Genomic DNA, 27,025 nt, shown 5'->3' with positions numbered 1-27,025 from the left:
TAACAAAAAGGTCTTTTTAAAAAGGAAGTTAAATTAGTTCATATTCCCATAGTACACAAAAACTGCATGGCAGCTGAAATTAATTAACAAGGATATGTAAGTCTAGAATTAAAAACCCACTGTGGTTTGTCCAAACAGCTAAACATCTGACAATGGATCACTAATTGCAAAATAGTATCCTCATGGTCTCAACAGGTAATTGTGCCATTAAAAATTTTGCTTTTACGCATTTTCTGGGAACTAGGAAGAGCAAAGTGAATTTACTGCATATTTTCCCCCTAGTGTTTACTGAGTTAAACACAATCTTTAAGAATTTTTTTTGATCCATATTCTAGCCTTAGCTCAATTCTGAGCAAACAAAAACAAAATTCACTCATCTCCACTCCAGACTGTCACTTTGGGCAAAGTAATAACCAATTCATTCATGTACCACACATCTAGCCATAGTTACATTATTTATAAGCTCATATAGTCTATAATTAAATTACAATGTATTTATAGGCCACACATGTAAATGTACCGTTGTTCATTTTTCTCTTCCAGTAGAAAATGCACAGGAAATATATGCTCCCAATGATTGAAAACAGTTGAGGAGTGTACATATGTGTGTGCACTCTTTGCTTGTATGCATTTTTAAAATATGATTTTATTGATTTTAGAGAGAGGGGAAGGGAGAGGGGTAGAGAGATAGAAACATCGATGAGAGAGAAACATTGATCGGCTGCCTCCTGCAAGCCCCTGACTAGGGATGGAGCCTGTAACCCGGGCATGTGCCCTGACCAGGAATCGAACCAGTGCCCTTCTGATGCACGCTCAACCACTGAACCACCCCAGCCGGGCTTAAATGCATTTTTATTGACTTGACTTACTTGGGGCTCTTTTATTTTAATCTAATTGCCTCTTTTGCCTTCACACACTCCAGAAACCACCAGATGGACCACAGGTCTGCAGGCTCCTTAGAGAAGGGGCATTATCTGTCTCATCCCTGCAGATTTCCTTAGGGCACCTAACACAGCATTTACAAAAAGCGAGCATTTGACATGAGTGACAGGGAATCATCACAATTTTCCCCTTCTAATGATAATGAGAATCCAGCTAACCTTTGTTTCCTGAGCTGCGTGATGGGTAGACTTGGAGGAGCCTGGACAGAGTCTAACTGCTGAGCTTAAGCCTGGAGAGAGATGAGAGGCCTGGTTGTGGGCAAAGTGAAAGACAGGCGGGCTTGGTGTGAGGCAAGGGCCAAGCAGGAGACTCTAGCTGGTGGGAAGACTGGAAAGGGAAGTGGAGGGGCCTTCCTGCTGCTCCTCTGAAAGATTAGAAAAACCTATACTTTTCACTAACGCTTGTGGACTGGGAGTCCTGCTAGCAGGTGGGTACAGGGCAACAGAGGCTCCTCATAGAGACAGTCAACACAGGGACAGTACATGCGTTTATTGAATTGGATCATGAATCCAAAAATTATCTACTAAGCACCCACTCTGTGCCCAGAACTACGTTAAATGCTTTGGGATGTTCAAAGGAAGCATAACTCATACATGCTCTCCGTCCTCAGAAATCCTGGTAGTTCCCTAAGACTTGTCACTGATCTGACCATTTCCAACACAGTCGCTCTTCATTATTCACCGATTCCATATTTGCAAATCCACCTACTGCTAAAATTTGTTTGTAACCCCTCCAAATAAAACCATTCTTGGACATGCACAAAATGGCAAAAAAAAAATAAAAATAAAATAAAATAAAAAAAATCTCAGGTCCCAGCTAGGGGGGCGACACAATGCTCTACCTTCTTATTTCAGCTTTCATACTGTAAACAACCATCCCTTTCACAGTCTACTTAATACCACTTTTTTTTTTTTTTGCATTTATGTGCTTTCTGTTGGCGATCTTGCTGTTTAAAATGATCCCCAAGAGTAGTGGGGAAGCGCTGTCTAGGATCCTTAAGGGAAAACAAGGCTATAATGTGTCCTAGAGAAAGTATGTGTGTTAGATCATCTTTATTTGGGCATGAGTTAGAGGCTATTGGCTTTGATTCTCCTCTGTATTCGCTAATTGCTCTGTATTCTCTAATTCAGTGTTTGTAAGACTTTATAGAGCATAACTACCTTGAATAATGAGAATGGATTGTATTTGTGCCTTCCTCTATTGCTGTTTAACTAAAGGGGAAAGTAGGCTTGCAGTAACCTTTATTAAATACCGATTGTGGGTCAAACACTGTGCTAAGCATTTAAAACACATTAACTCATTGTAGTGATGTGAAAACTGAAGCCCAGAGAAGTTAAGTAAATTTCTCAAGGTCACACAGCCAGTGGTAGAATACCATTCTCATTGCCTGGGAAATGATCAGGGGGAGGTGGTAACTTTGAGTTGAACATTTGCTCTCCATCACAGAGTTTTTGTGATAGTAGAAAGTAAGTACAAGTGTCCATGGGAGAAGATGCAAAATAACAAGAAATTCTCCTCTAGGATGGGGGACCTATAAGCTGGACAGAGACACCTTTCCTTATCAGAGATCCCAGAGTGGGTGACGGGGGGGGGGGGGGGGGGGGGGAAGGGAGGGAGGGAGGAGGGCTTACACCAGGTTCTCCTTTCCAACAGGGCACATTGTAATCCACTCTTAATTACTCATTCACTTACTCAACATATGTATTGAGTACCTACTACATCCCAAGGACTGTTTAGACACGGGGTCAACAGTGTCTAAACAGATAAAAAACACTGGGCGCGTGGAACCTGCATTCTAGTAACATAAATGAAAGATAATATTGTTGTGGCTTTAGGTGAATACCTTTCTTAAAGTATTGTAGTACTCAAACTTTTAGTAACACCCATAATACTGATAGATGTAGAAATATTATTAGGATTAGGATCCTAAGACATTTGTAAACACTTCATCCCAAAGTAGCATCAAAAAAAGAAGAGACAGCCCTGGCCAGAGTTTCTCAGGGGTTAGAGTGTTGGCTGTGCACAAAAGGGTTGAGGGTTCGATTCCCCGTCAAGGGCATGTACCTGGGTTGCAGATTTGATCCCCAGCCCCAGTTGGGGCGTATGCAGGAGGCAACCAATATATGCATCTCTCTTACATCAATGTTTCTCCCCCCTCCCCGCCCCCCCATCCCTTCCACTCTCTCTAAAAATCAATGGAAAAAATATTCTTGGGTGAGGATTAACACACACACACACACACACACACACACACACACACACACACACACGGAAGGGACACCCATCTCCTGAATGATGTGGACTGAGCTGGCTGCCTCTCAGGGGTGGCATGCCAAGTTTGGGGCCAATGCCAGAGGCGGCTCATGAGTCTGGGGATGGCGTTGGAGGAGCAGATTGAGTAGAGCTCCCCATTTCTAGAGTTGCTGGCCAAGCCTTGTAACTGAGAAAGGGTTGGGGGTGGAAAAGAAAACCACATTTGTGCTCAGTTAGGAAAAAGGGGCAGCAGGCAATGAGAGGCCGGGCAGAGCGGGTGACAAGCAAGAGGCCTCAGATGAGGCAGAAATGAGGTAGAGAGCCCGTAACACGTCCACATCACAACTGGGTCCTGAACAGCCTGCTCCTCCCTGACAGTTATCCGCCAGTGAACCAAAGGCTCCGCGGTGCAGAAAGAGCCTGCTGGTAGCTTCTGCCTCCTGCCCTACAGTTCTGATCTGCGACACATCTGAGCGGAGAGGGGCCTCTGGCTCTGCAGCCCTGGCCGTCAAAACTCGGTAGCATCTTGATCTCTGTCCCAGCCTGCCCTCTCCAGCTGGGCTGAGCATCTCTAATACGCAGCCTCACTGCAAGGAGCCCCTCTACCAGCCTTCTCTAACTCAGAGCGGCACTGTTGCCTAAGCATTTCATTTTCTTCTTTTTCTTTTTTAAAAAGCGTTTCATTTTTTATCACGCGCTCTATGGCTTCCTGAGGTTGGGGGGCGGGGCAGGGTTGCAGAGTAATTGCTGCAGCTGCTATGGAAATTTCACTTTTGGATTTCTGTTCTCTGAGCAGAGAGTTCTGAAAACTCCCACGCAGAAGGAGCAGGCTTTGCATCCTGCAGGCTGGGGCTACCCTGACAAATTCCTAAAGCCTCGTTTCTGTGTGGTCCCTTTCAAAACCTTCTCAATGTTCCAGGAGATCTATTTCTTGATAAAATTTTCTCCCTTGCTTGAGGTCAGGCCAGAGGAGAGCAGAACAGATGTTAGATCTAAAGCTTCCCCAATTCAACCACTTGACCGCTGGCCCATTAATCTGCCGCGATGTAAATGAATGTCTTTGAGCCTTTCTCACTCAGGGAAAGAGACAGCCTTCCCCAAAAGCTGGTTCTTCAAGAAGAACAAGAAAGAACAGGATGATCGGAGGCGACTGCATTTCTGCCTGAGAATATGAAAGTGCTCTCTTCCCTCCCCGCACCCTCAGAAAGTCAAATGGGTTGTAGGTACTTGAGTTCTCAAATCCCTACATGGATTTTCCTTCTCCTGGAAGTTGTCACCTGACAACACATATGCTTCAGTCCCTAAAAATGCAAATTCCGTCCAGAGAGTGGCCCAATAGTGAACCTCAGCTTAGGTGTGGAGTAAATATTATCCCGGCTGGGAAAATTGATGGTAGAGTGGTGCTTAGGACAGGGCTCTGTCAGCACGCAGGGCTAAAATCTCCGGTGAAAATGAACACTTGAGCGTGTTGACAGTTATCTGAGTGATTTTTCTCCTCCTTTTCCTTACTCGGAGTTACCTGAAAGGCCTGGCAAATGATCAAACACCACACATAAATGTTATGCCCCAAGAAGTCCTGCTTGGGAAAATATCCATGCCTGCTGCCCCAACACACTGGCCCTTCAAGGGCCTGTTGGTTGTGGATGAGGAGACTGGCTCTCATATTTCCAATCTGGCCCTGGAGGGACGGATGACGCACTGATCAGGGATCTGTCCGAAGAGACATTCATTCATTTAAGAAATACCATCTTTCCCAGAATGGAATATGACATTTACTATAAAGTGCACCACATTATCACAAAAGCCAATTAAACTATGACATAAACTTTGTTATCATATAGAATTTCTACTTTGTGTTAATGGAAAGAGCTCTTTTAGAGCTATTTAATCAGGAATGTATCATACATCCCCCTGGTCAATTCATCAAAAAGAAAATATAAGCAGGATAAATTCATTAGGATCTTTCTAAAACTTTTCACACCCAAGAGTTTGACTCTTGTGAATCACTTTTGTTTTAAACTGTTTATTTTGTTAATCCTCTCTGGAGGATAATTTTCCATTGATTTTTAGAGGGAGTGGGAGGGAGGGGGAGAGACAGAGAGAGAACATCGATGTGAGAGAGACACATTGGTTGCCTCCCACATGCACTCCCGACCAGGGCCAGGGATCCAGCCGGTAACCCATGTACATGCTCTTGACCAGAATCGTAACCGGGACCCTTCAGTCCACAGGCTGATGCTCTATCCACTGAGCCAAACTGGCTAGGGCTAAACTGTTTATTTTGGTACAGTTTTAGGGTTATAGAAGAGAAAGATAGCGCAGAGAGCCGGTGCTGCTGGTCTACCTGCCATACTTTGAATAGCAAGGCTGTAGCTCAATGCCTACATTTACGTACTAGCACTGCTATTTACCTGGCTGTGTGATGGGTGGCCTTCGGTTTTCTTATTTGGAAGCTGGGACAGTAATTCCCCTTACTTCCCCAAAGTGTAACAAACAAGGAAATGTCCACAGAAGCCCCCAGCAAACTGTAAAGTACTACAAACCTCAGTTATCATGATCACCATCTACAAGGTACTGACTGGAATTCTTGCCCCAAAGTAGTTTCCAGTCCAGTCAATAAGATTCTTTACATTTATTTTAATTGTAAAACAAATAACATCTTATTCTTAGCAACTGTTTTGATATCTGTTCACACCGTGTTTTCACATCTGTTTAATAATGTGACCTTTGGCCCTAACCCGTTTGGCTCACTGGATAGAGCCTCGGCCTGCGAACTGAAAGGTCCCAGGTTCGATTCCGGTCAAGGGCATGTACCTTGGTTGCGGGCACATCCCCAGTAGGAGGTGTGCAGGAGGCAGCTGATCGATGTTTCTCTCTCATCGATGTTTCTGACTCTCTATCCCTCTCCCTTCCTCTCTGTAAAAAATCAATAAAATATATTTAAAAAAAATAATGTGACCTTTGCAAAAATCTTCTGAAGCAGACTAAACTACTTTCACTTATAATATGTATTATCCTTAAGTTTTGAGGGTGTTGCTTTATCATCGTGGTAAACTCTACTTTGAACATGTCTGCTTGTCCACAGCCTTGTCAACACTCCTACTGTAAGAAACTTCATGCCAAATGAATGGGGCTTTGTCAAAATGAGGTTACTTGATCTGGTTTACCTGGTCTGAACCTTTCTTACTTTTCAGACACAAAACTTCTTTGCAACCCTGGCCCGCTTTTGGGCCCTGTGGGTTTCATGGACAGCACCTCTCTCTGGTAACCCACTGCGTGGTCGAGGCATTCAGGGGGCACGTTTATTGCTAGCTCCAGCTATTTCTAACTAACTCCACCATATCTTTTGCCATTAATTCAACTATTTAACACATCAATTTTAGGTAAAAAAACACACAAACATTCCCCCCTACACATTATCAACCATGGCTTTCTTCACCTGACCTCACTTTATCTTTGAGGCTTCGTGGGGTGGGGTCCTCTTGGGGTGATGGTCTTGATCAACTTGGAAAACCACATGAAACAGGCTTGGGAGAGCTTTCCTGTGACATTTGTAGTCCTTATCACCTTCCTACCCCCTCATAAAAAGGCTTCACTGGGAAATTTTGAAAATTGCCTAAAATAAGCACTTATTAATTGGTATACTTCTAAGTCTTTTTCCATCTCTAAGCTCTAAAGGTGCCACTCCTGGATCTAAATTACAAAAAAGGTTACACACATACATTCTCTGGACTAAAAGTCTTTCTTACACAAATTCAGGGTTCCCTTTCTAACAGTTGCTAAGAATAAGATGCTATTTGTCTTACAATTAAAAATACTGTGCAGATGAGGTCAGATCATTAGCAGGGTATTTCGAGGTTAGAGGAAGCATCATAATCTTATACACTGTGGGGGAGGAATTTAGAACGAGGGAAGGCCGGCTGGCCTTGGACTCTACCCAAGGAAGTTCTGTCACTGAACTATTCAAAAGAGACTTATAAGGCAGTTTCTTCTAGAAGGCAAGTCTACAGTAAACCAGAGGGCAGGCTCTATGGACAGGATGCAAATTATATTTAAGGATGATAATAAACACTTGCTCAGCTTAATCATTCCATCTAATATCTAGAGTGTAAAAGATCTTAAAAGTCCTAACATCCTCTCCCAGCTTCCCCTCCTCACGTAGGTTACCGCTCAGCTCTCCAACAGAACGTCTCGGAACAGAATTCTCCTGACTCCCATATGAGCATGTAACGGTATTCAACAGTTTTTACCTACAAGTTCTCCCTGGTGTGTAATCTAACTGTGCTTTGTTGTGTGGACCCTGGGAAAGAAAATACCTAATAAGAAGGGCTCTCAGTGGTTTGACGGGGCTCAAATTTAAAACACCGCCCAGCAGCTGTTTCTGCACAGGGGCCTTTCACAAAAACTGCTCTTCAGGAGAAGCCTGCACTAAGCTACCTGCCTCTGCTCTGAACTGCCTGCCTGCACTGTATTCCTGCCACCTGAGCCAGCTCTTATGGAATTCCTGGAATCCTATTACAACCAATAGGACTGAGACCTTCCCCATCCAATTGGAGCTGCACAGGTATATCCCCATTAGCATCTTCACCAACTAATCAGGGCAGCTCCATTCTGACCAATCAGGACAGTGCCCTTTGGACTAATCAAACTTTGAGGATTTGGAGTTCTTATTTGCATGAGGATGGCCCAATCAGGAACCAGGGGTAGTCTATATAAGCAAGTTCCCCCAGGGCACTTTTCCTTTCCACCCAAGACTGAAGATTGCATTTCTCCAGCTGGAGTTGAAACCCCAAAGACATCTTGCCATAGCAAAGGAGCAGAGTGAGGCAGACTGGCGCAGGTGAGCAGACCAGAGCTGCCTAGCTGAAGAGGGGCCTCACTCACTCCAGGGCCACCTCACTCCAGGGCCACCTCGCTCCAGGGCCACCTCGCTCCAGGGCCTCTTAATTGAGCTATAACACTATTGAGTTATTCCACAGCTGTGCTGTCTCACAGTTGAGCTGCTTGTACTGAATAAAGTTTCCTTCTTCACCACATTCCAAATTGGGGATTCCTATTGGCATTGAATTGGCACCAATGACCTTTGGTTGAGAGTGGCTATTTAATTCCAGGCCTTTTAATTCTGTCTCCTGAAGAATTGTAGAAAAGTAGGTCAAGCACCTTCCATTTAATAACTAATTCCCAAACCATGATGGAACATTAACTTGTTCTTTGGATTCTTTTCTGTGAAAAGAATCCTAAGTCCTTTAAGGCCCTTCTTCAAGCCTGCCTAATTCCTTTTCCAGAGAAAATATAACAAATATTTAACAAAAATGTTAATATCCCTAATAATTCAAAATAAATATGAAAAATACAAATAATACATGCACAGAAAAAAATGGCAAGGCATACATAAGCAATTCACAGGAGAAATACAAGATGTTCAGTCTCACTAGAGAGCAGGAAATTGCAAACTAAACAGTAGATACTGCTTTTCAGCTCGACAAGAATTAAAGAGATTGAAAATACCCATGTTGGCAAGGGTGTGGGAAAAAGGATACTCACATATACAGTTGGAGGGAGTATTAACCTTTTAGGAAGGCAACTTGCCTGTAACAGTTAAAATGTGAATAACCTTTATTCCATCAATTCTACTGCTAGTAAACTATTATAGACACATAAAAATACATGTGTAGGATGTACAGTAAAATAACTAAGTTGATTGTGAATAAATATGAGCCCATATATAAATATGTTACACTTATACCTTTGCTATATATGTTACATATACACACAAAAATGTGTTTAGATGTGAATAGGAAAAGGTTTGGAAGTTTACACAACTGTTAATGGTATCAGTTCCTGGTAAGAAGGATTGGAGAACAATTTTTTCTAAAGCTGCTTCGGGTTTTCAAACCTTTCCTAGAATGCAGGGATTAGTGGTAAGAAAGAACCGGTGATTCACTTATCGTTCTAGAAGTTTCTGTGTTCAAGAAGGGCAACTGAGGCTAGAAAAAAAAAACTTGAAAGCATTTCTATGGGGTTAGGGTAGACTCTTCGGGATGTGGCTTTTTCTGTTTCTGATCTGAAAGTAGAGAGAGGGAGGAACGGGGCTTATGGGGGAAAAGCCTCTTGACATGAAATGAGCAAGTGGCTGTAATTTGGGAGCTGGGCTGGCTAATGAGAAAGAGATGCCAGGGCACGTTGTGAGGAGTCATTTAATAAGGAAAAAGCACAGTTCAGACTTTTCAAGTAATAAAGCTTGCCGTGGCAGGTTAGGACCCGGGGTTCAACAATGCTTCTAAGGTCTGAAACAGAAACTAAAGGTCATGTATAGTAGGAGGAGTTAGGCATCTCTTGCTGGGATTACTGTAACAGCTTCCTAATGGGAATCCCTGATGACAGTCTTGCCCCTTCCAATCTATCCTCCTAAGGGTGGCCACAGAGATTTTTTATTTTATTTTTTAAAAAATATATATTTTATTGATTTTTTTACAGAGAGGAAGGGAGAGGGACAGAGAGCCAGAAACATCAATGAGAGAGAAACATCGATCAGCTGCCTCCTGCACACCTCCCACTGGGGATGTTCCCGCAACCAAGGCACATGCCCCGACTGGAATCGAACCTGGGACCCTTCAGTCCACAGGCCGATGCTCTATCCACTGAGCCAAACCAGTTAGGGCCACAGAGATTTTTTAAAATCCAATTACGTCACTCAACGGCCCACTGCTCTTATGACAGTGTCTAGACTCCTTAACGGGCCACAAGGCCCTTGGTCACTAAGCCCTGTTAAGTGTCTGGCTGCCCCTTGGCCCTCCCTCTCTGTGGGGCAGCCCCATGGAACCATGTGCTGTGCTTTCTGCTCTCTTCCTTCTAGCTCACTCCAAGCGCCATGCTAGCAATTCCTTCTCACCTCTGTCTCAATCAGGACATCACTCTTCTAGGAAGTCTTTCCTGGCTCTTCATAAACCCGGGCTAAGGATCCCCCCAGGGGGCTCTCTGTCTGTCTTTGTGGTATGACAGTATTGCACTGACTTGCATTGCCCCACTCCCCAACCCTTTTCCACAGGATAAGCCAGACCATTAAAATTTCATTTAAAATTGGAACACTCTGTATCAACTTTCTTTTTTTAATTTTTTTTTGCTATTTATTATTTATTTATTATCTTTTTCTTCTGTATCAACTTTCAATGACGTCCTACCGTTCTGACACCAGTTGCATATGTATTTTCTCTCACATCCCCAAGCAATTCTCCAACACCAGCTGGGTGTCCTACAATTCTGACACTGTCTACCTTGGGATAGCATCAGATCACACCGGTAAAGGGCTCAGTCCAACAAGACTTCCCCCTTCACCCACCTCACACACTTCTTATGTCAATCACAAGTCCATGTTGTCACCTGTGCTTCTGACTGACTGGCTACAGATTGAAGGTTCCAACAACCCCCTCCCGGGGTTCCATTAATTTGTTAGAGTGGCTCACAGGACTCAGAAACATTTTACGGACTTACTAGGTTACCAGCTTGTTATAAAAGGATGTAACTCAGGAACAGCCAGATGGAAGAGATGCAGAGGGAAAGGTCTGAAGAAAGGACATGGAGCTTCCATGTTCACGGTGTGAGCCACTCTCCCAGCACCTCTGTATGTTCACCAACCCAGAAGCTCTCCAAACCCATCCTTTTGTGTGTTTTTTTTTTTAAAAATATATTTTTATTGATTTCAGAGAGGAAGGGAGAGGGAGAGATAGAAACATCAATGATGAGAGAAAGTCATTGATTAGCTGTCTCCTGCACAGTGGGTATGTAGCCCACAACCCAGCCATATGCCCTGACCAGGGAATTGAACCGTGACCTTCCGGTTCATAGGTAGATGCTCAGCCACTGAGCCACGCCTGCTGGGCCCTTTTGGGTTTTAATGGAGGCTTCATTACATAGGCATGATTGATTAAATCAACCCAATCATTCAATCATTGGTGACTGAACTCAATCTCCAGCTCCTCTTCCTCCTAGGAGGTTGGAGGGGTGGGATTGAAAGTTCCAACCCACTAATCACATGGTTGGCTCCACTGGCAATCAACCCCTATCCTTAGATGACTTAGGGGCTTTCTGAAAGTCACCTCCTTAGTTTAAGAAAAGGACACCTTGTTACTCTCAGCACTTGGAAAATTCCAAAGGTTTGAGTAGCTACATGGGATGAAGATCTAATATATATATTTCTTATTACAAATCACAATATCACAAATTCATAAATTCACGGAAAAAATAGTAATAGAAAAACAGGTATTTAAATAATATGTTATTAACATAAAAATGAGCATACAATGAGATTCGCAAAGAATGAATGTTTAAAATCCATCAAAATGAGTTTCTGAAAAGAAAAATCGTCACTGAAGCTTTTTCCATTTAGACCTAATTCTAACCAGCAAAGGGATGGGGAAATGTTGAGATTTGGGGGGGGGGGGGGGTGACAATCTAATGTTAGAGTTCAGGATAGCAGAGGATGGGAAGATGAATCAGTGTCAGATGTATTCCCTGGCCTGGACTTCGTAAAGATACAAGGAGAAGAGAGAGAGCAGACAGCCAGGAGAGTCCATTGCCTGCATTTCCAAAAGGGAAGGCACTTTCTTAAGAGATTCCCTTGTTTAATCAACAAATATTTATGAAGTGTCCAACTATTAGCCAGCCACTGTGTTTATAAAGAACTAGAGGCCCGGTGCATGAAATTCGTGCATGGGGTAGGGGGGGGTGTCCCTCAGCCCAGCCTGCACCCTCTCTAATCTGGGACCCCTCGGGGGATGTCCGAATGCCTGTTTAGCAGCCAATCAGAGCAGGCAATCGGACAATCCCTCTCACTAATCAGGCAATTGGACATCCCTCTCACAATCCAGGACTGCTGGCTCCCAACTGCTCGCCTTCCTGCCTTCTTGATTGCCCCTAACTGCTTCTGCCTGTCAGCCTGATCACACCCTAATCACTCCCCTGCCAGCCTGATTGATGCCTAACTGCTCCCCTGCCAGCCTGTTTGCCCCTAACTGCCCTCCCCTGCAGGCCTGGTCACCCCTAACTGTCCTCCCCTGCAGGCCAGGTCCCCCAACAGCTCTCCCCTGCAGGCCTGGGTCCCCCCCAACTGCCCTTCCCTGCAGGCCCGGTCACCCCCAACTACCCTCCTCTGCCAGCCTGGTCACCCTTAACTGCCCTCCCCTGCAGGCTTGGTCGCCCCCAACTGCCCTCCCTTGCAGGCTTGGTCCCTCTCAACTTCCCTCCCCCGCTGGCCATCTTGTGTCCACATGGGGGCAGGATCTTTGACCACATGGGGGCAGCCATCTTGTGTGTTGGAGTGATGGTAAATCTGCATATTACTCATTTATTAGATAAGATTACTAGCTGGAGCTTCTCTGTTAGGAGGCTCCCAGTCCTGTGCAGAAGACAGACATTCAGAGTGTGCTTTGGAGGCTGTGGGGAGGCGCTATACTAACTAGCAGAGCTGTTGTCACCTCTGCCCGCTTTGCTTAAATCCTCACATGGGTCCTCTGCATGGCTTGGCCCACCCCATTTACTGCTGCTCATCCACCTCTGGTTTCTATCCTATTTCCCTGCTGCACATTCTTCACAGCACATATGACTGTGTGAAAATATCTGTTCACTTATTTCTGTGTAAAGCTTACAGTAATTGCCATCAGAGAGGGGTCAATTCTGCCTATCTTATTCTAGGCTGAGATGAGAACAGTACCTGGGAAATTCATTCATTCATTCATTCATTCATTCATTCATTCAACATCTATCTAGAGCATCTACTAGTACCAGGCACTGATCCAGGCCCTTGGGGGTAGATTAGGGAGCAAAAATTCCCTTCCTTCATGGAGTTTACTTGAAGGTTGAATGATGACAACAATGAATATTCATTAGGTTATTTCTATGAATAATCTTCAAAACATTGACTCTTCACAACTCTATGAGATAGGGATGATGATAGTCCTTACATTATAGGTGAGGAAACACAGGCCCAGACAGGTCAAGTAACTTGTTCAAGGCTAAGGAAGTGGCAGAGTTAAGATTCACACCCAGGGAATCTAGCCCAGAGTTCTAGAGCTCAGCATCTTCACTGTTCTGCTAGAAGAGCTCTTGTTTACATGTACACAGTATGTGTGCAATAAACATTGTTGAAAAAATGGCTGGAAGAGACAAAGGACAAGGACACCCCTGGGGGGTGGGAGAATCAAGGAGCTTCACAGAGAAAGTGACACCTGCTGATCCTTGAAAACTAAGAGTTCAAAGTGAGGGTGAGAGTGTGGGTATGACTGCAAACAGCAGCAAAGAGCAAGCCTTGTGGCTGGACTATAAAGGAGTTGGGGAGAAGAGGCCAAAATAACAGGGTAGAGTTATTGTGAAGAGCCTCATATTCCCTGCTAGGTAATTTGAACTTGGTCTTAAAGGGATAATAAGGCAGACCATTAAGAATGAATTCTGATTTCACAAGTAAAAATTAATTCTGAGGGGGGACAAAGAGAAGATGGGATTCAAAGGGACAAAGGGGGTTGAAATGGGATTACCCAGGGGCTCAGATTGATAGGGCCATGAACAGGAAATAACCAAGAGCTGGAATAAAGGCACACCATGTTCTCTTCCAACGTGAGATCTTATTATACATTTCAGCTTCTCTATATTAACTTTTTATTAAACTGAACTGTCAAATCCTCTCTTCCAGTTATTCATGACTTCAGGGACCTTGATAAGTTCTAATGGCAGTAAATTCATGATGACAGGTCTAAGATGTGCTATTATGAGCTCATTACCTTTCAAACAAATTTTCAGGAAGATGGCTTTGCCTCTTATCACAGAGGTACAGAAAACAAGCAGATGAAGTTCCTCTCCAGAAGGAGGGTAAGTGGTGATCTCATAAAATAAGGGAAGATTTGGGAGTGTCTCCAGGTCTCCAGCGAAAGCACTCAGGGAAGTGAGTTTGCAATTTGTATGAATACTTTCTTAGTCAGCAAGACCAGTTCTGTTTTGCCTGGCTGGTGTGGCTCAGTGGTTGAGTGTCGACCTATGAACCAGGAGGTCACGGTTTGAGTCTAGGTCAGGCCACATGCCTGGGTTTTGGGTTTGATCTCCAGCAGGGGGTGTGCAAGAGGCAGCTGATCAGTAATTCTCTCATCATTGATGTTTCTATCTCTCTCTCCCTCTCCCTTCTTCTCTGAAATAAATAAAAATATATTTTTAAAAAAGGACCAGTTCAGCTTTGTGTATCCCTTGTTCTATAGCACCTAGCACAGTGCTGCCACCCTTTAGATGCCCAGTAAGTGTGGGTTATATGAGACCAACACAGAGAACACAGATGGAACCACACCATTGTGACTGAGTCCTACAATGTCCCTTCCCTCTCAATACATGAGGAAGCATAACTCAAGTTTCTTCTGAGGGAAGGAATGGTTGGAGGAACCTAGAAATGCATTTCCTTTTTTTAAAAAAATTTATTTTTATTGATTTCAGAGAGGAAGGGAGAGGGAGAGAAATAGAAACATCAATGATGAGAGAATCATTGACTGGCTGTCTCCTGCACACCCCCCACTGGGAAACGAGCCCGCAACCCAGGGAATCAAACCTGGGACCCTGCAGTCCACAGGCCGATGCTCTATCTACTGAGCCAAACCAGCTAGGGCTAGAAATGCATGTCTTATTCTTTGCAAAGCCCCAATACTAAATGGCACAGAAGACAATGGCACTACATCAGGTTTGCTTCTGTAATTTTCAAAACACATTCAGGAGTCAGAGCAATATATTAGAAAAACTGGTTTTAGGCCTAATTGTCTCTGCTGTGGAAAAGAACTCTGGTGGACCTTATCTTCTTTTCTAAGTTCTCCTATAAATGGTCCCAGGCACTAGACCCCGTTTCTAAACTTAGGTTGGGAAGAAAAGGCTAATTTGTGTCTAGGTTTCCAGTTTTAGATGCTATTTTTCTGAACATTTTCCCAAACACAAAGTAAAACCAGGCCTGTACCCTCATGGGGCTTGCAATCTGGAAAGATTCATGGTAATGAGGTTATAAGACCATAGGTACGCCTCATTTTATTGTACTTCTCTTTATTGCATTTTGTAGGTGTTGCTTTTTTTTTTTTTTTAAGAAATAATTTAAAGGCAAGGCTCCCTCATCTAAAGCAAGGTGATGACTCACTCTATTTCAGTGGCTTGGAACCTAAGTGCATTATCTCTGAGATATGCCTGCTATTCTATCTGACTATCAGTCTCAGCTACGAGCTAGAACGGATACTACTTAAACAATCACCAAGCTAACTTTCTTTAGCTAACCTTCTGCTCCGATCGGGGAAAAATTCCCCTTACGGTGTTTAAGGAAATCTTAATATGTGGAATGAACTCTTAAGCTATAGACATTTCTCTTCCATGATAGGACTTCGATCCAAAGGAGCAAATGACTGTTTCTGTTGGAAAAGGATGCAGGCTACTTTGGGTTGCGACTTTCTAAGTTTCAGGTGATAATAAAACAAGTACCAGTAAGTTACACAATTTAAGGCTTTTAATAGTGAACTCTGAAATGGGTGACATACGACCTCTTAGCACATGGACTTCTGGGAAAAGCTCTAAAAAGGAATTACTGGGAAAGTTTGGTGAAAGTCTGAGCAGTTGAAGAAGCAACTGCTTCTGTCCTTTCAGGAGAATGGCCGCGCTCCCACGTTCTACTTTGGCTGGGCCCAGGGGAAGGACTGCTAGGTTGGATCTCTAACCTTCCCTCGAAACGACCGCCCATGGAAAATGTTATTCCAGGCATTAGAGTTAAAATCTGTGTGTTTTTTTCCCCCCAAGCCTGAACTCTACTTATTTTCCACTTTCACTTATGGCAAGATTGGACTTGTTTGAAATGAAATAAACCATTAAACATAATCTCAAAGCCATTCCTGCTGAACAGTGCATCCTGGGGACATATAACACGAAAAAGCAAACAAGAAAGAAAAACAAAATGGTCATAAGGTTCACAACAAAACTACATCATAAAGACATTCTTCAGAGAGTCTGTATTTTTGTTTTTGCCCACAAATAATTCGCTTGATTACTGTTTCAGAATCTGTAATTTCCAGTAAGTGAATTATTTTCTCAATATTAAGAAACCCTGAAATCTTAGTTTTATAGATCTGACAATCTAGCCATCTAAAGGTGGGACAAACAACTTCTCTCTGAAAGTTTTTACTTCGCATTTCGGCGTCAAACTTCTTTCCCCCCATTTCTTGACTTCACCTCTATCTATGTACCCAGGCCAAGAAAAAGATGATGACAACATGACATGTTTTGTTTCGCCAAAGAATGGGGGCTGCTTTTGCGAATCTACTTGCCAGCTGTTAGCATCAGTTGGGTGAGTTTTTGGGATGGGATGTGGGAGTCTGAAACATCGCTAAATCACACACACACACACACACACACACACACACACACACTCACTGGCCTTGCAAGTCCTCACTTTCTTGGTGCACGCAGCAAACGCTAAAACTAAAACCTCCAAAATAAGAGAAGAGGAGGCGTCTCCCATCTCTGCCGGCATCCCCGCGGCTGCCAGTTCCTTTCCTCGCCTCCGATCCCTGGGATGCCCAGGGGAGGAGTTGCGGGAAGCAGCGCGGGGCGCACCGGTGGCCGTCGCCCTGGCGGGTCGGACCCGCTAGGGGGAGCCCGGTTCTACAGCAGCGCGGGCCAGGGGGGCGGGGTCGGAGAGGAAAGCGCTGGTGCCCACCTTGCTCGCAGGTGCCCTTGCTGACCTGGGTGATGGCCTTCTCCCCGCGGTTCTCGGCCCTCAGGCTGGCGGCGCGCAGCTGGCACCCGGTGGGGTAGGTGTTGCCGTCGCTGCCGCACACGGGGTAGCGGTTCTTGCACATGCACACGCCGCTCACTCCCGGGCCCCCGGCTGCTGCCCCGGCTTTACCCTTCCGCCTCTTGCGGCTCTTCACGCACTCCATGCCCGGCGCGCAGTACCCCCTGCCGGCGCCGCCGCCCCCGCAGGGCTCGCCCTCGCCGCGGGCGCACATGGGGCAGCAGCCGCACGCGTCGCGGGTCTCGCCCAGCGGACAGCCCCGCGGGGGCAGGGGCGGGCAGGAGGCCGGCTCGCAGGGGCCGCAGACGTCCGAAGAGGAGGAAGAGGAGAGGGGCAGGAGCAGGAGCAGCAGCCCGGCGGCTCCGAAGAGCAGGGCGCGTGCCGGCGGCCGTTCCATGGTGGGGTACGGCGGCGGCGATGGCGGGAGCGCGAGTGAGCCGGGACCCGCTGGCCAGCGCCTTAAACGCGGCGCCCCGCCCGCTCTGGCCCACAGGAACCACACCCCGGGGCGGCGAGAGCGCGGCCGCCCCGCCCGGGCCGCGGGACTCCAGCGCGCTCCTGCTGGCGGGGCGGGGCGGGGCGGGGCGGGGCGGGGCGGTGACCAGGGCGCGGAGGCTCCGGCCCGCTGCGCTGCGCTTCGGCCTCAGAGCGTACCCGCCGGCTCCCGTTTACCCCCTGGCCCCTCGCCCCGCAGGCTGCGCCCCAGTCTCCCATAGTCACCCTCTGGACCCTCGTTTTTCCTATCCAGATATTTGTACTTCTTTCTTAACCACACCGACTTTGAACGGAACCAGTGTTCAATGTATGAACTTCTAAGTGGGCCCTGGAGACCTGAGTACTGATTGCCCCGCGGGTTGGGAAGCTCTTCCAAGCACAATTGGTTTTACAACCCCACAGGGGGATTGTGAGTCCCCGTGGGCCCCAGACCCCCCCATGTGGTTTTGGGTTGCAGGCTAAAAGGGACAGATCGTTGCCAGCCACTACTCTTTTTGGAACCTTGTAACTGCCTCCTCCACCTCTGCTTTCTTATGCCAAGTCAAGTTGTAAGTGTGAGTACTGGACTCCATCCATGAGCGCGCTGTGCCATTGTTTTACGTTCCTACTAAACTGTGGTGGATCTCCCATCAGACTCTCCGGAGAACTGAGCAGAGGTGCCACTGAGAACCCCTGTGAGGCTTATGTAAGCGGTGGACAATTCCTCCTTCATCTTTCTGTAAAACTCCATTTCAAAGCCTCTCTTTCTGAGAATATTGGTCCTTCAAACTCCTCCTTCAAAATCCAGACATTTAAGTTGCTCCTATTTTTTTTACTGAACATAAAACACTGCAGTGTACGTGATTCTGCATGTCATGTTTTAGTTATTCTTTTTTCTTAGCATAAATACCAGGATTTATAGGCTTTTGAGCTAACTCAAAGCGTGTGGTTTACAATGACATCAGCAATACATACATGTCACTCTCACCAGAGTCTTCCTAGGATTAGTATTGTAAATGTTTTTGAAAATTAAGTAATCACAACATTCAGGGAATAGAAAAACCAAGCACCTTCCTATTCATAAAACCTGGTACTGCTTTTTGGCCTCTCCTTAACATGCTCTTAAAAAAGTGGTACTTAAAAAAAAAGTTCATATGTTGACATGACATTTGTTTAAAAAACAATGAAAAGTCTTTAGAGCAGGATTTTCCTAAGTATTTTTGCCTTTGTCCCAAGTAAGAGATACAATTTACAGTCTCAAGTTGAAACAAATACAGAGTGTACTCTGGTATTTCCTATTCTATTCTATTTCAATTTTATTAATTTGCTGGTCAAAGTCCACTCAGGACCTACTATGACGATCTGTCATAGTTTTAGGTTCCCCAGAAGCCAAATGCTAGACAAAGATCCCAGTGCAAGTAGCTTACCTGAGAGGCCAGGTCAGGATACACCATTGAGAAGTAGGGAGTGAGCAGAAGGGGAAGACAGCAATAAAGATGCTTATCAGTGGGCTGCCAGACAAGACCTCAGGCTCTACAAATTGTGTGTGTGGGTGGGGGTAGGGGGGAGAGGGGGAGCACAGGGGTACCGACAGCACCATTAATAGCTGCTCCCCACAGTGTTTTTCAAGGCTGCATGGGCACCAGCAGTAAGAACACAGGCAGGTGGTGGGACAGTAGAGAAGGGGCCTGTGATACTGGGAGAGTTGGAAATAGGAAGAGAACTCCTTCCTTCCAAGAAAGAAGACATTGTCACCCATTCATCTTCAGCAGGATGAAGAGCCTGGATATGGAGACAGGATGTGTCCTCCGTAAATATAATTTTACTTCTTCCTGTTGAATCTGGATGGCCTTTATTTCTTTTTTTGCCTAATGGCAAGAAAAAGGTTAGAATCTCCAGTATAATGTGGAATAGAAGTGGCAAGAGTGGGCATCCTTGTTTTCTTCCTGATTATAGAGGGAAAGCTTTTAGTCTTGCACCATTAAGTATGACTAGAAGCCTGGTGCACGTGCACTGCGTGGGGGGGTGTGGTGTCCCTCAACCTGGCCTGAGCCCTCTTGCAGTCTGGGGCCCCTCAGGGGATGTCCGCCTGCCCGCTTACGGTGATCAGCGTACGTCATAGCGAGTGGTCGAACTCCCAGTCAAACTCCTGGTCGAACAATTTGCATATTAGGCTTTTATTATATAGGATAGGGGATCAGGCCTAAGCCAGCAGTCAGACATCCCTCTCGCAGTCCAGGGCTCTCGCACTCCGGGACCTCTCGCTCCTTACTGCCTGCCTGTAGTGGAGGCAGAAGAGGCTCCTGCCACCACCGCTGTGCTCGCCAGCCAGGAGCCCAGCTTCTGGCTAAGCGGTGCTCCCCTTGCGGGAGCGTGCTGACCATCAAGGGGCAGCTCCTGCACTGAGCGTCTGCCCCCTGGTGGTCAGTGCATGTCATAGCGATCAGTCATTCTGCCATTCGGTTGATTTGCATATTAGCCTTTTATTATATAGGATGTTACCTGTGGGTTCTTTATAGATGATCTTATAAGGTGGAGGAAATGCCTTTCTATCCCCAGTTAGTTAAGAGCTTTTATCATGAAGAGGTGTTGAATTTTGTCAAATGCCTTTTTTGCATCTGTTGAGATGATGTATTTTATTCTGTTGATATAATATATTACATTGATTGACTTTTGAATGTTAAACCAAATTTGTATTCCTGGGATAAATCATACTTGGTCATGATGTATAATCTTTTTTTTCATATGTTTCTGGGTTTAATTTGCTAATATTTTGTTGAGGACTTTTTCATCTATATTCAAAGGAGATATTGGACATCTTTCTTGTGACATTGTTGGTTTTGATGTCAGGGTAATAGTGGCCTCATAGAATGAGTTAGGAAGTGCTCCCTCATTTTCGGTGTGTGTGTGTGTGTGTGTGTGTGTGTGTGTGTGTGTGTGTGTGTTTAAAGAGTCTGTGAATAATTGGTATCAATTCGTCTTTAAATGCTTAGTAGACTTCACCAGTGAAGCCATCTGGGCCCAGCCTTTTCTTCATGGGAAGAGTTCTGGTTACTACTTCAATCATTTTATTTGTTACTAGAGGCCCGGTGCATGAATGCATGCATGGGTGGGGTCCCTCGGGGTGGCCGGTGGGGATCGGGCCCCAGCTTGTGCCCCCAGGCTTGCAGCCCCAGCTCGCGTCCTCAGCTTCACAGCCTCGCAGCCCCGCTTGGCACCCCGCCATGGCCTGGCGCTGCCTCCTCACCTGCTCCACCTCCTCCCCTGTGGGACAATTGATTGGGCTGCCCCCCCCCCCCCCCCCGCCCCGCCTGGCTCCCTCAGAGTCTGGGAGCTGGGCAGTGGCCCCCCCCCCCCCACTCTGCTGCTGCTGGTCGCCATCTGCAGGGTGATCACCAGGGCGATCAGGCCCTCGCTCATACCCGCCTTGGCTTAGTGCCGCCTGCTCACTTGCTCCACCATCCCGCCGCTGCCGTCCTGCTCTTGTTGGGGCCCATCGGGGCCAGCAGTGCCTCCACTGCCGCCCGCTGCCAGAGCCGCGTCGCTGACACCCGCCATGTTCCGCGCTGCCCCCTGGTGATCAGCGCACGTCATAGCGAGTGGTCAAACTTCCAGTCAAACTCCTGGTCGAACAATTTGCATATTAGGCTTTTATTATATAGGATAGGCCTGTATTAGTTTGCTAGGAATGCCAAAATACCAACGTACCAAAATAAAATTCCACCGACTGGGTGGCTTACATAATATTTTTATTTTCTCACAGTTCTAAAGGCTGGAAGTCCAAGGTCAAGATGCCAGCAGGCTTGGTTTCCTCTGAGGGTCATAAAGGCCATATCTCTCCCCAGTTCAGACGAGGTGCCACCACAAAATACCAAGCACCCTCTCTCTCTCACTAAACAAGGCTGCTATCCCTTACCAATCATAGCTTTCTACTGCTTGAGTCTGCCTTTACTACAGATAAGATTTAGTGAGATAATCATAGAATTATCCCCATCCAGAGTGAGCTCCTGCTTCATTCGACCTTCCCCCAAATTACTCAATCAAAGCCCAAACCCCATAATAGGTCCTTTCCTCTCACCGAGGCACCCCACAGTTCCTTATGCAGTCCATTCCCTCTTGGTACGATGAGTAAAACACCCAATTTATTTGACTCCAGGTGTGTTCCTGGTGCTTTTTGGATGAAGGGCAATGACACATGAGAGATCTGCCTATCAGCTCCTTCCCTTCTATACCACTTCATCCCAACATTCCCCCGCTCCAATCCATAGTACCCTCCAAAACCCTTTGCTGACAAGTACCCTTCTTGGTGGGACATCTCCAAGACCTCTCAGGCCAGCAAATTTCAGTGGCATCTGTGGAAAACATATGGCTACATGCAACCTGCCCTTCTCTGTCTCTCTGTGTCCGGCCTCCCCAGCAGATGTCTAACTGGGGAAGGGAATGTGTGTCTCCCTTTCTCAGTGTTTGTCATGCGGACATTCCAGGTATGTTGGCTTCTCCCTGCTCACTTGGCTACTTTGGGTGGGGTGGGAGAACGGGCCTGGGGAAGCCCATGCGTCCTCCACCGGGTTGTCCCGGGAGCCTAGTGTGCCGGGTGGATTGGTTGTGGCAGGGCCGTTGAACTCTGAGGGACACTCTGCTCCAGTCTTTCAGAATGTGGGGACCATAGTACCTGCAATTTTGGGTTGTGTATCCTAGTCCCATTTCCCAGCAAAGGAGAAATTGTTCTATTCAAAAGTTGTTATGGTAGTTACCATTAAAAAAAATATTTTTTATTGATTTTAGAGAGGAAGGGAGAGGGAGAGAGAGAATCATCGATCAGTTGCCTCTTGCAAGCACCCCACCGGGGGTCAAGCCCGCAACCTGTGCATGTGCCCTGACTGGGAATCGAACCGTGACCTCTTGGTTCATAGGTTGATGTTCAACCACTCAGCCATGTGGCTAGGCAGTAGTTATCATGTTTATCGTCAATTCATTTTTCCTCCTTTCCTTCTTCCTTCATCATCATTGGTCAGTAGATTGTCAGATGGTAGCGTGGTGTGTGGATGATCACCCAAGCTCAGATAAACAGCATGTGGAAAGGAATGAAGCCAGTGCAAATCATTTTGGCACATTCTAGCAACCAAAGAAAGTCCAGCACAGGTGAAGTAAGGTGTGTAGGGGGAGAAATGAGTCTAGAGAGAGGGCAGATGCCAGATGACCAAGGACTTTGCACACCATGCCCAGGACTTTGGACTGGAGCTTATAGGTGACAGTGAGCAGGAAGCAGGAGAAGGGCAAGATCAGGCTTGCAATGCAGGAAGGCCAATACAGAAGAGGGGAATGGATTCTAATAGGGACAGACTTGACGAAGGAATGTAATTTCCACAAGGTCTTTATGTGAGTTAGACAAAAGCCCCCCCCCCCCCCCCCCCCACACACACACACACACTGGGCAGATGCAGCAGAGAGTGCAAGCCTCGGCAAGCAGATGGTGTTCCGCCTCACTCACTACCTGGGCTGGGTGCCCTGGTGCAATGGGCAAACTGCACCGTCTTACAGGGAAGCCCTACCCGGTGCCAACATGGTGTCTGGTACAGAATTAGCATTCAATTAAAAATTTGAAAAAGTAAATGGATGAAAGGGAAGATCAGTTGGGTAGCTACTTCCCCTCATTATTGCCAACTACTGCTACCATCCAGGTGGGAATCAATGAGAAGTTGTGGTGATGGGAATGGACCATATTACTTATTGTCCATCCTGAACACTTTTGTGGGGCAACAGACATAAATCTAGATTGTCCTGGACAACAGGGACACAGGATCACCCTACACAGAAGGTGAGGAATGGATGAGAGATCTATTAATGTAATGTAATGTAATGTAATTAATTAATTTTTTATTGTTTAAAGTATTACATATGTCTCCTTTTTTCCTGATTGACCTACCAGGACCAGCTGAGAGAGCTTTAAGAAATAAAACATATGAGCCTTGGAAAGTCTCTGAGAGGAAATCAAGAAAAACCTGGACAGTTTTTACACGGGAGACTGGGGGAAAGCTGTGGTTAATGTAGGTTTGTGTTAGGGGGAGATGACAAGCTGGATTTTGGACATGCTAATTTCTTTTACAAAATCAGGTCTGCCCCGTTTGGAAGGGAAGGGGGCTCCTTATGATCATAGCGCATTGTTGTAGAGACACGGCTGGCCATTTGACTTAGAGTAAACCCTTGATGTTTATTCTCTTGATATATGTGAAGTCCCTCAATGATACAGTCGCACTGTTTAATAAAGGAATTTCTTATCAGCATTCTGTATCTGATCTTTTAAAAGAGTTATGGCCATGCAGAGAAATAGCTAATGATAGAATTGAAATGGCATTAATAGACTATAAAATTCAATATTTAGGGACATAGAACTTGAAGGACTGTCTGGGGGTCATTTAAAGCTAGGTGGTGCTGGAGCATGCTGTTAGTCCTGATCATTAGTTTTGAGGGCTCAAAGATACTAAAGAACTCTTAGGGATAATCAAGGAAGGTGATCTCTCTTGTATTATGCTATATTATTCGACAGCCTTTCAAGATTTCAGAAGGTCACTGAATAATAAGCCAACTTCCAAACATATACAGTTGCAATTTAAATTTAGATTTAAACTTGAATCCTCACTATGCCACACATATCATGCATGCCATGTTGTTAAACCTCTAGGAGCTTCATTTCCTGGCTTAAAAAACATTTTACACTTTAACTTTGAATTAACACAGACTTTTACATTTATATCCCCCTATAAACTAAATTAGAGAGCATTGCTTTTTGTGACAATAAATGGAAAGGATCTCTGGGCTATTCCATAATTAGGCCTCATCCTTTTTTGTTATGGGGGAAATGATATGATCATTTGGTGGTAAATGATGCAGGGCCCCCATATTAATCTTCCAGTTGCCTGATTGCATAATTCACCTTGGCAAAGGCGAAAAAGAAAAAAGAAAACATTTCTCAGAGGCCTGGGAGAAGAAACTAGGATGAATAAGTTATTTTCAGGGAATAAGTTGTCATAAACTTAACTGAGTATAAAAACTTAGTGCTCATGAAGGGGTTATGTGGGTGTCTAAAAGTTTGTGAGTGTGTTTATCCTGAGAGTGTTGATTCCTTCCCATCTGAACAGATCATCAGCTAGGATGTTAGGTGTTGAGTAACAGGCTGATGCTTTTTGTTTAAAAAAGTTTACTAGGGGATTAGAATAGCAATTATTCCTTTCACTGATGCTAAACACTTTTTTTAAAAAATTGATTTCAGAGAGGAAGGGAGAGGAAGAGATACAAATATCAATGATGAGAGAGAATCACTGATCAGCTGCCTCCTGCAATTCCCCTCTCCCCCCCGGGATCGAGCCTGCAACCTGGGCATGTGCCCTAATCAGGAATTGAACTCTGACCTCCTGGTTCATAGGTCGATACTCAACCACTGAGCCACATCAACTGGGCTAAATATTTACCTTTTATTATTATTATTTATTAAAAATTTTTTAAAACAATATTTTTGTTGATTTCAGAGAGGGAGAGGGAAAAGAGAGATAGAAACATCAGTAATGAGAGAGAATCATTGATCAACAACTGCCTCCTGCAAGCCCCCCGCTGGGGATCGAGCCCGTAACCCATTCATGTGCCCTTGACTGGAATCGAACCTGGGGCCCTTTAGTCCGCAGGCTGATGCTCTATCCACTAAGCCAAACCAGCTAGGGCAAACATTTATTTTTTATTTTTAAAATAAATCTTTATTGTTCAGATTATTATAATTGTTCCTCTTTTTTCCCGCCATAGCTCCCCTCCACCCGGTTCCCACCCCCCCCTCTGCCCTTACCCCCCCCCCTCTACTGTCCTCATCCATAGGTGTATGATTTTTGTCCAGTCTCTTCCCGCACCCCACACCCCTTTCCCCCCGAGAATTGTCAGTCCACTCCCTTTCTATGCCCCTTATTCTATTATATTCACCAGTTTATTCTATTCATCAGATTTTTTATTCACTTGATTTTTAGATTCACTTGTTGACAGATATGTATTTGTTGTTCATAATTTTTATCTTTACCTTTTTCTTCTTCTTCCTCTTCTTAAAGAATACCTTTCAGCATTTCATATAACACTGGTTTGGCAGTGATGAACTCCTTTAGCTTTTTCTTATCTGTGAAGCTCTTTATCTGCCCTTCAATTCTGAATGATAGCTTTGCTGGGTAGAGTAATCTTGGTTGTAGGTTTTTGCTATTCATCACCTTGAATATTTCTTGCCACTCCCTTCTGGCCTGCATAGTTTCTGTTGAGAAATCAGCTGACAATCGTATGGGTGCTCCCTTGTAGGTAACTAACTGTTTTTCTCTTGCTGCTTTTAATATCCTCTCTTTGTCTTTTGCTCTTGGCATTTTAATTATGATGTGTCTTGGTGTGGTCCTCTTTGGATTCCTTTTGTTTGGGTTTCTTTGCGCTTCCTGGACTTGTAAGTCTATTTCTTTCACCAGGTGGGGGAAGTTTTTGGTCATTATTTCTTCAAATAGGTTTTCAGTATCTTGCTCTCTCTCTTCTTCTGGCACCCCCATAATTCGGATGTTGGTACGCTTGAAGTTGTCCCAGTGGCTCCTTATACTATCTTCATATTTTTGGGTTCTTTTTTCTTTTTGCTTTTCCAGTTGGGTGCTTTTTGCTTCTTTGTATTTCAAATTTTTGACTTGCTATCCTCTAGTCTGCTGTTGGATCTCTGTATATTATTTTTTATTTCAGTCAGTGTATGCTTCATTTCTAGTTGGTCCTTTTTCATATCCTCAAGGGTCTTGCTAAATTTATCGGCCTTTTCTAGAAAATTCTTGAAAAACCTTATAACCGTGGTTTTGAACTCTATATCCCGTCGTTTGTTTTCCTCCATTTCTTTCATTTGTGATCTGTTTCTTTGTCTCTGCATTTTGGCTGCTTCCCTGAGTTGATAGAGTGGCTTTGTGTGCTAGGTGTCCTATAGGGCCCAGTGGCTCAGCCTCCCCAGTTACCTGAGGTGGACACTCTTGTTGCACCCCTTTATAGGCTGTGTGCACAGTCTTGTTGTAGTTAAGCCTTGATTGTTGTTGGTATCACTGGGAGGAATTGACCTCCAGGCCAATTGGCTGTGAGGACCAGCTGTGTCTATGCTGGGAGAACTTCTGTGCTGGAGACACCCTTATGAGACTTGCAAAAGCTTCTGTGCTCAGCTTGGATGGGGCGGAGTCTCAGGGTGGAGCAGACAGCATTGGTTTCCCATCAGCCCTGCCCTAATAGGCCCCTGTGTCTCAGTGTCCTGTGATAATCGCTGCAAGCACCTCTGAGAGAAAGCCGCCCTCGAATTTCACCTGCTGCCAGACAGTCCAGTTTCTCCCCGAATGAGTCTGGGTCCCCAGAGTCTCACCTGGAACTGGAGTTCAGAGCTGTTGGGAGCTTTTGTCTCTCTCCCGATTGAGAAAGCCAGCCATGTACTCAGTTGCCAGCCCTCTCCACGCGCGCACCTCTGTACCTCTGCCTTCTGCAGTTCCTCTGAGTCTCAGTGTGCTTTTCTCTTTCCTAACAGTCCAGTTTATC

At 45.4% G+C, this 27,025-nt stretch overlaps 1 protein-coding gene across 1 annotated transcript in view; it reads right to left on the bottom strand.

Annotated features, from left to right (window-relative positions):
• The window catches only part of IGFBP7 (insulin like growth factor binding protein 7), a 65,626-nt gene extending 48,162 nt beyond the window's left edge, over positions 1-17,464 (bottom strand). Inside the window, exon 1 of the mRNA XM_079770792.1 lies at positions 16,910-17,464. Coding sequence (XP_079626918.1) covers positions 16,910-17,384 — 475 coding nt within the window. The 5' untranslated portion in view covers positions 17,385-17,464. The remainder of the gene's footprint in view (positions 1-16,909) is intronic.
• Between the last annotated feature and the right edge of the window lie 9,561 nt (positions 17,465-27,025).

Source organism: Cnephaeus nilssonii (assembly GCF_951640355.1).
Source record: "Cnephaeus nilssonii genome assembly, chromosome: 1".
Taxonomy (NCBI): domain Eukaryota; kingdom Metazoa; phylum Chordata; class Mammalia; order Chiroptera; family Vespertilionidae; genus Cnephaeus; species Cnephaeus nilssonii.
This window is presented reverse-complemented; position numbering and strand designations above follow the sequence as displayed.